The sequence below is a fragment of the Scyliorhinus torazame genome, chromosome 15, assembly GCF_047496885.1.
Source record: "Scyliorhinus torazame isolate Kashiwa2021f chromosome 15, sScyTor2.1, whole genome shotgun sequence".
Classification (NCBI taxonomy): Eukaryota; Metazoa; Chordata; class Chondrichthyes; order Carcharhiniformes; family Scyliorhinidae; genus Scyliorhinus; species Scyliorhinus torazame.
The window spans coordinates 183496880-183509978 of NC_092721.1; the positions used below are offsets into that span (position 1 = coordinate 183496880).

General features: G+C 47.7%; 1 protein-coding gene across 2 annotated transcripts in view; it reads right to left on the minus strand.

The window, feature by feature from the left end:
• oca2 (oculocutaneous albinism II) overlaps positions 1–13099 on the minus strand; it is a 690248-nt gene that overhangs the window by 314711 nt on the left and 362438 nt on the right. For both annotated transcript variants that reach the window (XM_072477223.1, XM_072477224.1), the window contains exon 13: positions 12914–13038. In XM_072477223.1, the coding sequence (XP_072333324.1) occupies positions 12914–13038 (125 nt within the window). The remainder of the gene's footprint in view (positions 1–12913; positions 13039–13099) is intronic.

The window sequence follows — 13099 nt, forward strand, 5'->3', positions numbered from 1 at the left end:
TGTGTCAGACCATGACCAGGAACATGCAGGTCCAAAAGTATAAAGTTACACTTCAACCAGGAACAAATAAAATTATACAATAATAATGTCAAAACATAACTAGAGACAGGCAGGACCATACAAGATAATGTCACTTGCTGAAAGCAGAAGAAGGCAGGACTTCATGACATAGAGGATCAGTGCTGACTCGATGGACCGAATGGCTTCCTTCTGCAGTGTAAGGATTCCATGCTTCATAGGGCATGTCGTACCATAACCAGCAACAGACAGGGCCTCATGGCATTATGTCACACAGTACCAGAAACATAAAAAAGGTCAGAACAAGATCACATTGCAAATAAAAACACAAGAATGTAGTGTCACACTGAAATCAGGCCACAATCAATAAGTTATTCAAACTTGTACAGGTTCAGACAGTAGAGATATGTTTGCCTGTTGGCTTTACTAAGACCCAACAGCAAATACAGTGACTCAATGGGCAAGATTCTCCCCAAAGGTTTCAAAGTTAATTTGTGGTGGGTTTTTCAGGGAGTTTCCAGTTCCCCACCACTATTCAATGACACATAGTTACTTTTTTGGGTCCTGGGGAGTTTCTCACATGTTTAGCCCACATTTAGGGCAGGATTCTCCGACCACGTCCGCCCGGTGACCAGAGAATCCCGCACGAGGTCAATGGACTTCTCCATTGTCCGCGTCTCACTCGTGGCATTCTTGCGGCGGGTGGAGCGTAGGAATCAAGCCCTCAGAATCTTTTTTAGCACTGGGGAGCTGAAATCAGAGATCAGGCCACCATTTTGAAAGGGTGCTTGTAGGTCCCTCACCCCCCCCCCCCCCACGCCCCCCCCCCCCCCCCCCCCCCGCCCACGAGCAATGTCACCCCCCACACACATGGAACTACCCCACACCTCCCCAATGAGGACACCCCGCAATAGGGTCCCTGGAGGTTCCCCCTTTTCAGGCCCTCCCAAGCCCGCTTGCAGCACCCCCTCCCTTCTAGGACTTCACCCATCACCCCCCAACCTCCCGGAGGCCCCTACCCACTTGCCCTACACTCCCCCATCCTTCAAACCCCCCCACCACCCTTGTTTCATGGGCATGGTCCCCCCTTGCGCCTGACCCCTGGCAATGCCACCCTAGTACTCGGGAACCTTGCACTGCCACCCTGGCACCCAGGCAGTGCTGCTGCTGGCTTGACAGTGCCATTCGGGAACCTTGGCTATGCGAGGGTGGCAGGGTCAAGGTACCAGCTGGGCAGTGCCAAGGTGCCATGTTCCAGTGTGGAGGGCCAGGAGGCCATCCTGCACTTCCCTTGACCACCCACGGGTCTCCAATGGCCCGGGAAACCCCCCGGGTGCCGTTCTGCATGGTCCATGTTTGTGTGGACCAGCCCTGATTACCGCCTAGCTGCAGCCTCCCTGGGGAGGCCGGAGTACTGAGGGAGACCTGTAGATCCCGGGCAGGTGGCTTGTAAGTAGGTTTACGACCTAATTCAGGGAGCGGCTTTTGGTCAAGCGCATTTGGGGCGGAGGTCCGACTCCAACGTCTCGTGGAACTTTGGTGAATCACGCGAGGCTGTCGGGGGGCTCGCTGCAGGCCTATCCCAGGATTCACCGGCCGCTTGTGCTCTCGCTTGAGCGCAATGCAGCTGGAGAATCGTGCCCATTATGTCTATATACCTCCATGTAGGATATTCATCAGGTCTGTGAATGAGTAACTATTCCAAATAAGGTTACAGAATTAATATGTACACAAATAAAGAAACTGTTTCTCAGCAATGTCAAATGACTTGCTCTGAACCTATTAATTCTGAGATTAAGGTCATGTGATCAATGTGAAATATGTTACAACAGTTATAGCACATATGCATTGGGCGGGATTCTATGATCCCGCGCCGGGTCGGAGATTTGCCGGGGGGCGGGGGGGGGGCGCGAATCCCGTCACGCCGCTCTGACACTGGGCCGCCGATTCTCCGGTCGCCGCGGCGCCAGTCGGGGGCCGCTGGATGCGGGCCCCCTGGCGACTGGCCGTGCTCGACGGGCAGCGTGCCTGCCGAATTCCGTCGGCGTCGTTCGCGTGTGGTCCTACCCGGCGGGACCTCGGCGTTCTGGCTGCGGGGGCCGTCCTGTGGGGGGGGGGGGGGGGCGGGGGCAGCCGACTCCAGGGGGGGGCCTCCACAGTGGTAGGTCCGTGATCGGGGGCTACCGATCGGTGGGCAGGCCAATCCCGAGGGGGGGGCCTATGTTCCTCCACGCCAGGCCCTTGTAGGTCTCCGCCATGTTGCGTGGGGGCTGGCTCGGAGACGGCAACCCACGTGCGTGCGCGGACCCGCTTCGGCCGTGCTGGGGCCCGTATCAGCAGCTGGAGCTGCGTGAAGCGCTCCAGTGCCGTGCTGGCCCCCTGTGGGTTGGGAGATCGCTGCACCTAGTGGAAAGATAACGCCGTCGTAAAACGCTCCGGTGTTTACGACGGCGTCAACAGTCTGCCGCTAAAACGGAGAATCCCGCCCATTATTTAGCTGAAAGCCTGTTGGAAGATAATTGACCTGAAACACTGACCTAAATTTTCCAGCCTCGCGCACTGTGGAAATTGTCACAGGCAGGACCCCTACGTTGATGGTCCAGCAAAAAGTCCATTGACTTGCTCATCCCGAATTGTCCCCAGCTGTCCTCGAGAAGATGGTGGTGAGCTGCCTCTTGAATCACTGCAGTGCCTGTGGCGTAGGCAAATCCACTGGGTGCTCGTAGGGATGGAGTTCCAGGGATTTGACCTGTTGCATATTTCCTGCATTTTCTGATTTTATTGTCCATTACTCTCACTGGACTGTGGAAAGCATTAATTTCTTATCAGTAACACATAAGGCACATCAATTAGAATTGGTTAAGGGTGCAACTAATCATGTAGATAAGGGGGAATCAACAGAAGTGATGTATTTGAATTGGCAGAAGGCATTCGATAAGTTGCCACAAAAGGGGTTATTACACAAGATTAGATAGGGCTCACGGGTTTGGGAGGTAGTATATTAGCATGGATGGAAAATTGCTTCATGAAAACAGAGACGAGAAATAAATGGATCATTTCTGGATTAACAGACTGTAGCGAGTGGAGTGCCACAGGGAGCGGCGCTTGGGTCTCAGCTATTTATAATCTATATCAATGACTTAAATGAGTGAATCAAGAGCAATAGATCTAAGTTCACTGACAATACGAAGGTAGGTGTCAAAGTAAGTTGTGAAGAGGACAGAAAAAGGCTGCAAATTGCTCATGTGATTGGACAAGTAGGTAAAATATAATGTGGGGAAGTGTGAAATTATTCACTTTGTTAGGAAAAATGATGAAGCAGAATACTGTTAAATGTTGGTATTCAGCGAGATTCAGGGACCCTTGTACACAAATCACAGGAAGTTAAGGTGCAGGTACAGCAAGGTAAGCCAATTAGTATTTTAGTCTTTATTGCCAGTGACTTATACGCAGTGATTATACGTGGCTTTGCTGAAACCACACACTGGGCTGGATTCTCTGTCCCGTCGTGCCAGATTTCTCATTCAGCACGCGGGCGGGATGCTCCGTTTCGCCGGCTGGTCCATGGGGTTTCCCATTGTGGGGCAGCCCCACGCCGTCGGGAAACCCCCGGGCTGCCGGCAAAACGGAGCATCCCGACGGCGGAGAATCTAGCCCTTGGAGATCTGTGGCGAAATCCTCCCGAAACGGCGTGATGTCTGCCAACTGGCGCCCAAAACGGCGCCAATCAGACGGGCATCGCGCCGCCCCAAAGGTGCAGAATGCTCCGCATCTTTGGGGGCCGAGCCCCAACATTGAGGGGCTAGGCCGACGCCGGAGGAATTTCCGCCCCGCCAGCTGGCAGAAACGGCCTTTGTTGCCCCGCCAGCTGGCGCGGAAATGATATCTCCGGGCGCCGCATGCGCGGAAGAGTCAGCGGCCGCTGACAGTTTCCCACGCATGCGCAGTGGAGGGAGTCTCTTCTGCCTCCGCCATGGTGGAGACCTTGGCGGAGGCAGAAGGGAAAGAGTGCCCCCACGGCACAGGCCCGCCCGCGGATCGGTGGGCAACGATCGCGGGCCAGGCCACCGTGGGGGCACTCCCCGGGGCCAGATCGCCCCGCGCCCCCCCAGGAGCCTGGAGCCCGCCCACGCCACCGTGTCCCGCCGGTAAGGTAGGTGATTTAATTTACACCGGCGGGACAGGCAATTTATCGGCGGGACTTCGGCCCATCCGGGCCGGAAAATCGAGCGGGGGGGCCCACCAACCGGCGCGGCGTGATTCCCGCCCCCGCCGAATATCCGGTGCCGGAGACTTCGGCAACCGGCGGGGGCGGGATTGACGCCAGCCCCCGGCGATTCTCCTACCCGGATGGTCGAATGTATTCTCGACAGCTTAGAACAATGAATGGTGACCTCATTGAAAAGTATAACATTCTTAGTGATATTGGAAGGAAAGTGAAGTTTGATGTAAAGTTTCAGCCACAATGTTATTGGAGGAGCCGGCTCAGTGGCAGATCATCCAATTCTCCTCCCATTTCTTGGTAAGACAATTTTACAAAGTTTTCAACATCATGCCTTTCCAGAATAAAATACAGATTAGGTCAGGCATTTTTTTCTTCAAACGAGGACAGAGGTCTTTGCACAAACCCTTTTTGATGCTTGTTAAATTGCCTGAAACTGACAACATGCCCATCCTGTTTGCTTAGCTTTCACCTGCAGCTTCTTCACAACCCAATTAGAACCATGTGTTAGCCTCCATCACACACAATACGTTTTCATAATGCAAATACATTAATACTGACTTCTGCATTGTTAAGCAATTTATCCTTAATATTTCTTACCATTTGTTCGAATTTTCTATCAAATCATTTCCAAATGTACATTTTGCAGTTTCTACCTTTCTATCTTTACGATCATTTTTACTATCGCACAAAGTCCTTTACCTGTACTGTTAACCTCTTAAAATACACGTCATCATACAAGGGCCACACCACTTAATGTCACACCACAAGGAGGAGCACACAGGACCATGCAGTGTGATATCACAGGACAATCAGAAATCATATTATGTGACTAAAATCTGCAAAAATAACAGAACAAATCATTTCTCAGATAGTACGTGTATTCTGAGATTTAATTGGGGGGGGGTTTCCGAGAAGGATATGTTGGCCTTGGAGGGAGTAGTTTTATCAGAATTATACCTGGAATCCAAGGGTTAAATTACCAGGAAAGATTAAACAACAAAGGTGGTATTCACTGGTTTTTAGAAGGTAGTGGGATGAATTGATCAAGGTTTCCAAGATATTGAGAAAGCAGATAGGGTACAGTAGATAGAGAAAAGCTATTTCTGCTGGTTGGGGAATGTAGGCTTGACGACAGAGTTTAAAAAGAGACCGTTTCAAAAGTGACATTAATGAAAACTCCCATACATCAACGAGGGGTAGAGGTTTCAAACTTTCTTCCACGAAGTGCAGCTGATGGTCGGTCAGTTGTCAATTTTAAATCTGAAATCAATGGCTTTCTATTAACCAAGATGTTAAGAGATACGGGGCAGATCATAGAATCCTCGCAATGCAGAAAGAAGCCGTTCGGCCCATCGAGTCTGCACTGACCCTCTGAAAAAGCACTCTAACTAGGCCCAATCCTCCATCTTATCACTGCAACCCAATAACCCTACCCAACCTTTCAACATTAAGGGGCAATTTAGCATGGCCAGTCCACCCAATCTACAGATCTTTGGACTGAGGGAGGAAACCAGAGAACCAGAGGAAACCAGAGCATTCATGGGGAGAATGTGTGAACTCCACACAGGCTGTGACCCAAGGTTGGAATTGAACCCTGACGCTATTGTGGTGATATGCATCACTGTACATACACAAAGGGTTAATGTAAATACACTAAGTAACCACTAGAGGGAGCACCAGCGATGTCATGACATGCAGACATACAGCCAATGGGTCATTACAACAGGACACAACCAATGGGTAATCAGGACACCCAGAGGTGGCATTACCACAAGGGGGCACTTCACAACCCATATAAAAGGACAGGGCACACAGGCTCTGCCTCTTGCCACAGACAGACATCTAGAGAGTACATCAGGGTTGATCAACAGCATCACACCCAGCACGTGGCTTAGAGCAGGCTGGTAAAGATAGACTGAGTTACTACAGTTAGATTAACAGAGAGTCGAACTCAGTTAAGAACTGTGTTAATAGTTCAATAGACAAATTGAACTCATTTCATAGCCTGGAGCTTCCTTTGTCAAAGCATACATCAAGGAAGCAGCACGGTAGCATTGTGGATAGCACAATTGCATCACAGCTCCAGGGTCCCAGGTTTGATTCCGGCTTGGGTCACTGTCTGTGCGGAGTCTGCACGTCCTCCCCGTGTGTGCATGGGTTTCCTCCGGGTGCTCCGGTTTCCTCCCACAGTCCAAAGATGTGCAGGTTAGGTGGATTGGCCGTGATAAATTGCCCTTAGTGTCCAAAATTGCCCTTAGTGTTGGATGGGGTTGCTGGGTTGTGGGGATGGGGTGGAGTTGTTGACCTTGGGTAGGGTGCTCTTTCCAGGAGCCGGTGCAGACTCGATGGGCCGAATGGCCTCCTTCTGCACTGTAAATTCTATGATAATCTATGAAGGAAGCACCTTATGCTACACAAAGCAGCATAACACAGCAGCTATGAGTCAGCAGTTCCATCCCTGGTGTCAGATTGTAGATCAACTATGGTCTCATTGAATGGTGGAGCAGGCTTGAGGGATTAAATGAGATACTCTTGTTCTTATTTTCTCAGATTCCTGAGCCTGTAGCACAAGCATGAAAATAAACTGATATAATTGATACAAAACATAACCAGACATTTCACAGTGAAGGTGCATAATTCATGACTACAATCCACTAAAAGTAGTTTAGCGCATTCATAACTTGAACTGATGCAAAGACTGAACTATTATTTATTGTGTTGGAGATGGAGGGACAGAGTTTCCTGTTCCTGAGTGTTCACTTTAAGGGGACCGCCTCATTTTACCCATGATTAAAATAGAGATACAGCGCACAGTCTGAATCTTCTGTTTATTAACAGTGTGAATTAACTGTTCTTTAAATGAAAATAATATTCTCAAAGGGAATTATTTTCATTTAATAGTTACATTCAATAAAGGCTAAGTGGAGTTTTGATTAGACTCCTTTCGCTGGGGGACAAGAAAATTGTTCATAATTTTCTCTGAAATTGTGAAGAAGCTTCACTACAGCAAAGCAAAAAAAACTGGGAAATTTCAGAAGGTCTGACATAGCTAGGCTGACAAAGAGTCATCCAGACTGGAAACGTTAGCTCCGTTCTATCTCCACAGATGCCGTCAGACCTGCTGAGATTTCTGTTTCTGTTTCAGATTCTGGAATCCGCAGTAATGTGCTTTTATTCCATTATGACAATATTATTTGTTTGTAATGAATGAGGACGAATTCCCATGCGGCAGCAAAGTCCCATGTGACAGTATCAAGTGTCCAGCAGCATACCAATGAAGTCTGAATTGCTGTTGCATCCACTCCCTATCTATGTCTCTCCGAATTTGCGCACTAGTTCATGTGAAGTCCTGTCATAGAATAGCAGACATGAACTTTTGATCTTCCATTTATCCCCTCTGTTATAACCTGCCTGCTTACCATTGGCTGGGGACTAATGACAATCCCACAATCCTGTGGGAGTATGAGCTTCCCCAATAAGGGGGGCGGAGAAACCATTAGTAAACTCCAAGTATAAATACAGCTGGCCAGTTTAGGAACCAGCAGGAAGGAGTGTGCAACAAGGGAAGTTGCTGCTGCTGGTATATATATATATATATATATATATATATATATGTCATTGTAAATAAATGTTATTACTTTGTATCCTTAAACTTGTGCTGGATTCTTCGTGGCTCTTACAAAACTGGCGACAAGAATGGGATAGAGACGCTGACATGACGGAGGCAGCAGACTCTGACTCCGAGATGGAGACACAGGACGCATCAGAGGGGGAATCCTCGGGTCCACGGGCCGTGGATGTACAACCGTTACGCCGTTCATCACGGAAGCGCCGGTCTCCGTCTCGTTACACGCCGCCTGATTCAGCGCCACGTGCAAATGATATCCGGCCTGCGGCAAAACGAGTCCGACGCCCTCCTTCGCCAGGGTCTTCGGAGGATTCCTTGGACTTTGGGGGGAGGGATGTTATAACCTGCCTACTTACCATTGGCTGGGGACTAATGACAATCCCACAATCCTGTGGGAGTATGAGCTTCCCCAATGAGGGGGGCGGAGAAACCATTAGTAAACTCCAAGTATAAATACAGCTGGTCAGTTTAGGAACCAGCAGGAAGGAGTGTGCAGCAAGGGAAGTTGCTGCTGCTGTTATATATATATGTTATTGTAAATAAATGTTATTACTTTGTATCCTTAAACTCGTGCTGGATTCTTTGTGGCTCTTACAAAACCCTCCCAATCCTTTGATTTTAGCCAGGACATCATTCTAACCTCTGCCATGTCTATGCAACCTAAATTCTCTTTTGTGTGCCTTTTGGTTAGTGCTCATGACCTAAACCCACTACCTCCATCTCCCTGTCCTTTCTTCTATTAGCGACCGTCTCTCCCGTCTCCCAGCTCCAGGGGAGAGAGCTAGTGAGTCTTCATAACTTTCATCAGTTATAGTTGAAAATAGGTGTTGTGGTTTAATCGGTACGGGCTCTAATTGGTAGTAATGAGGACCAGCAAAGAAGGGCCATAGAAAATTGGATTCAATCTAATATCAAGCATCTTCGAAAGCTTTAATTTAAATGGGTAAGCCACGGCAGGAGAGCTCAAAGCCTTGGTTTGTTCCTCACGCTCCATGTAGGAGGGCGGGAACATTGCTAGTGCCTGGGGCCAGCAGGTGTGCAGGAAGCGTCTCCAGTTATGGCTCCTGGAAACCCGCGTTTCGGGGCTGGAGCGGCGGCTGGAAACACTGTGGAGCAGCCGTGAGGAGGAGTGTGTCGTAGATAGCACGTATAGAGAGGTGGTCACACCGCAGGCTCAGACTCCACAAGCAGGAAGCGAATGGGTGACCACCAGACAGACCAAGAGAGCTAGGTAGGCAGTGCAGGAATCTCCTGTGGCCATTCCCCTGCAAAATAGATATACCGCTTTGTATACTGTTGAGAAGAATGACCTCTCAGGGAAAAGCAACAACATCATATTTGCTGCACCATGGTTAATTCTGCTGCAGAGGGGAGGAGTAAAAAGTGTAGGGATGCAATAGTTATAGGCGATTCGATTGTAAGGGAAATAGATAGGCGTTTTTGTGGCTGCAGGATGGTATGTTGCCTCCCAGGTGCTAGGGTCAAGGATGTTTCGGAGCGGTTACACGACATTCTGGCGGGAGAGGGTGAACAGCCAGTGGTCATGGTGCACATCGGTACCAACAATATAGGTTAAAAAAAAGAGATGAGGTCCTGAAAGCAGAATATAGGGAGTTAGGAAGATAGTTGAGAGGTCGGACCTCAAAGGTAGTGATCTCAGGATTACTACTAGTGCCACATGCTAGTCAGAGTAGAATTAGTAGGGTGTATCGGATGAATACATGGCTGAATAGATGGTGTGGGGGGGGAGGGTTTCAGATTCTTGGGGCATTGAGACCGGTTCTGGGGGAGGTGGGACCTGTACAAACTGGACCAGTTACACCTGGGCAGGACCAGGACTGAAGTCCTTGGGGGGCCTTAAGATTTTGTACCTGAATGCGTGGAGCATACAAAATAAATGGATGAATATGTTGCGCAGATAGATGAAAGGGGTATGATATAGTTGGGATTACGGAGAGATGGCTCCAAGGTGAGCAAGGTTAGGAACTAAACATAGAGGGCTATTCAGTTTTTAGGAAGGACAGACAGAAAGGAAAATGTGGTAGAGTTGCATTGTTGATTTAAAAAGATATTAATAAAATATTAAGGAAAAATACAAGTACAGATGATGTGGAATCTCTCTGGGTGGAGTTAAGAAATACCAAGGGGACAAAAACATTCGTAGCGGTGGTATACAGACCACCAAACTGCAGTGGTAATGTTGGGAATAGCATTAGACAGGAAGTCAGAGATGTATGTGATAAAGGAGCATGTGATTATGGGCGATTTTAATCTGCGTATAGATTGGGTGAGTCAAATTAGTCACAGTACAATAGGAGGAGGAATTTCTGGAGTGTATGCGGGATGATTTCCTGGTCCATTATGTTGAGGAACCAACAAGGGAACAGACCATCTTGGACTGGGTGTTGTGCAATAAGAAAGGATTAGTTGGCAATCTAGTTGTGAGAGAACCCATGGGGATGAGTGATCATAATATGCTAGAATTCTTTATCAAGGTGAATAGTGAAATAGTTGATCCTGAGGTTCCTGATCTTCGATAAAGGTAACTATGATGGTATGAGGCATGAGCTGGATATGATGGACTGGGAAACATTACTGAAAGGAAGGACAGTGGACTGGCAATGTCAGGCATTCAAAGAATGAATTGGTGAACTCCAAAAGTTGTTTATTCCTATTTGGCGCAAGAGTAGAAAGGGAACTGTGGCCAAACCATGGCTTACAAGGGAAATTAGAGATAGTGCTAGATTCAAAGAAGAGGCATGGAAATTAACAAGAAAAAGTATTAGACCTGAGGAGTGGGAACAGTTTAAAATTCATCAAAGGCAGACCAAGAGATTACTTAAGAAGGGGGAAATACAATTTGAAAGTAAATTTGCGGGGAACATAAATATTGACTGTAAAAGTTTCTATAGGCATGTAAAGAGAAAAAGATTCATAAAAATGTCGGCCCCTTACTGTCAGAAACGGGAGAATTCATAACAGGGAACAAAGAAATGGCTGAGGAACGAAATTCCTACTTTGCTTCTGTCTTCACAAAGGAAGACATGAATGATGTGCTGGAAGTTCTGAGAAGCACAAGCTTTAATGAGGAGCTAAGCAAATTAGTATTAGTAATGAAATGGTTTGGGGGAAATTAATGGGATTGAAGGCGGAAAATATCCAGGGCCTGATAATCTGCATCCCAGAGTACTTAAGGAAGTGGCCCTAGAAATAATAGATGCTTCAACAGGATTTGGACAGGCTGAGTGACGGGACACATGCATGGCAGATGCACTATAACGTGGATAAATGTTAAGTTATCCACTTCGCTACCGAAGGCAGATTATTATTTGAATGGGTGCATATTGAGAGAGGTGGAAACTCAGCGAGACCTTAGTGTCCTCGTGCATCAATCTCTGAAAGTAAGCGCGCAGGTACAGCAGGCAGTAAAGAAGGCAAATGGCATGTTGACCTACATAGCGAGTGGATTTGAGTATAGGAATAGAGATGTTTTACTGCAATTGCATAGAGCATTGGTGAGGCCACACCTAGAGTATTGTGTGCAGTTTTGGTGTCCTTATCTGAGGAAGAATGTTCTTGCTGTGGAGGGAGTGCAGCGAAGGTTTGCCAGGCTGATTCCTGGGATGGCGGGACTGCCATATGAGGAGAGACTAAATCGATTAGGACTTTATTCATTGGAGTTTAGAAGAGTGAGAGGGGATCTCATAGAAACTTACAAAATTCTAACAGGATTAGACAGGGTAGATTCAGAAAGAATTTTCCCGATGGTGGGGGAGTCCAGAACTAGGGGTCATAGTTTGAGGATACGGGGTAAACCCTTGAGGAGTGAGTTGAGGAGAAATTTCTTCACCCAGGGAGTGGTGAATCTATGGAATTCACTACCACGGAAAATAGTTGAGGCAAAAAGTTGTGTAATTTGAAGAAGGAATTAGATATAGCTCTTGGGATAAAGGGATCAAGGGATATGGGGAGAAAGTGGGATCAGGGAGTTGAATTTGATGATCAGCCATGATCATCATGAATGGCAGAACAGGCTCGAAGGACAAAATGGCCTCCTCCTGCTTCTATTTTCTATATTTCGATGTTTTATCCTTCTTTCACCATTCTCGGGGGCACTTTGTGCCTATTCTCTTCCCCTATAATGACCCGACCCTTGACTAATCCCCTGCATTTCTACTCAACCCATGTTGTCCCAGGCTCGAATCACATTTGAATAGGTTTCTGGTGTCTTTCTCAGCATTACACAAAGGGACCACTGACGCATCCATCATTGTTTCCATCTGAGTGACTTTCCCAACTACTCAATTCTCCTCTCACACTGACCTTCCTGCTCATCCAGGCTGCCTGGATACTAATTTCACCAAATTCCTTCCCAACCTCCTCACCCCACAAGCCATTTCTCCCTCAGACTCCACCAGTGAATCACTGCCCCTGTCCAGACTTCCCATCGGAATGACCATTCGCTCACAAACAAGGACGTTGCCATTCAGAACCTTATTGTGGATATCTCCCTGTGTGACTCGGGATCAAATTTGGTTTGGTAACACCCCTGCAAAGTGCCTCGGGACCTTTTCCAACTGAAGGTGCTATATAAATGCAAGTTGTTGCTCTCTTGCTACCAAATCATTCCTTTGACCCTTGCACCTTGCGCATTTCAGTCCATCCCAATTCGCCACACCATGACCGGGCATCTGAGGCATAAGGCCTAAAATACGTCCACATCCCTCTCCTCCATTAAGACGCTGCTCGATCAGATTTTTGATCGCCCTTCCCATTCATCTATTTGTTGGCTTGGTGTCTGTTCATTTTTTTTAATTACCCTTCGATGAAGCATCTTGGAGTGTTTGTCTATGCTGAAGTCGCCACATAAATGCGCCTGGTCGCTGCAGGTTTGCTCATGTGCCCCTTAAAAGGGATAAGTCACATTTAATTAGTTCAGACTTCAATTCACTCTAGGCTTTTCTCTCTCTCTCCCTTCCCCAGCAGAACAGGCCCTGGGCAACGCCAGTGAAGAGCATTTTATCACAATATGAAAAAAGTACCTTATGGTCACTGGTGTGAAGATGAGCATTGTGGTGACATTGTCCAAAAAAGCTGATAGAATGGCAGCAATGAGACACAGAATGAAGATCATGGCCCATATTCTTCCTCTCGATAACTGGTAAGCCTAGAAAATAACCATTTTTATTGACAGTAAAGCAGAACAATAAAAGCTCACTGCATGCAAT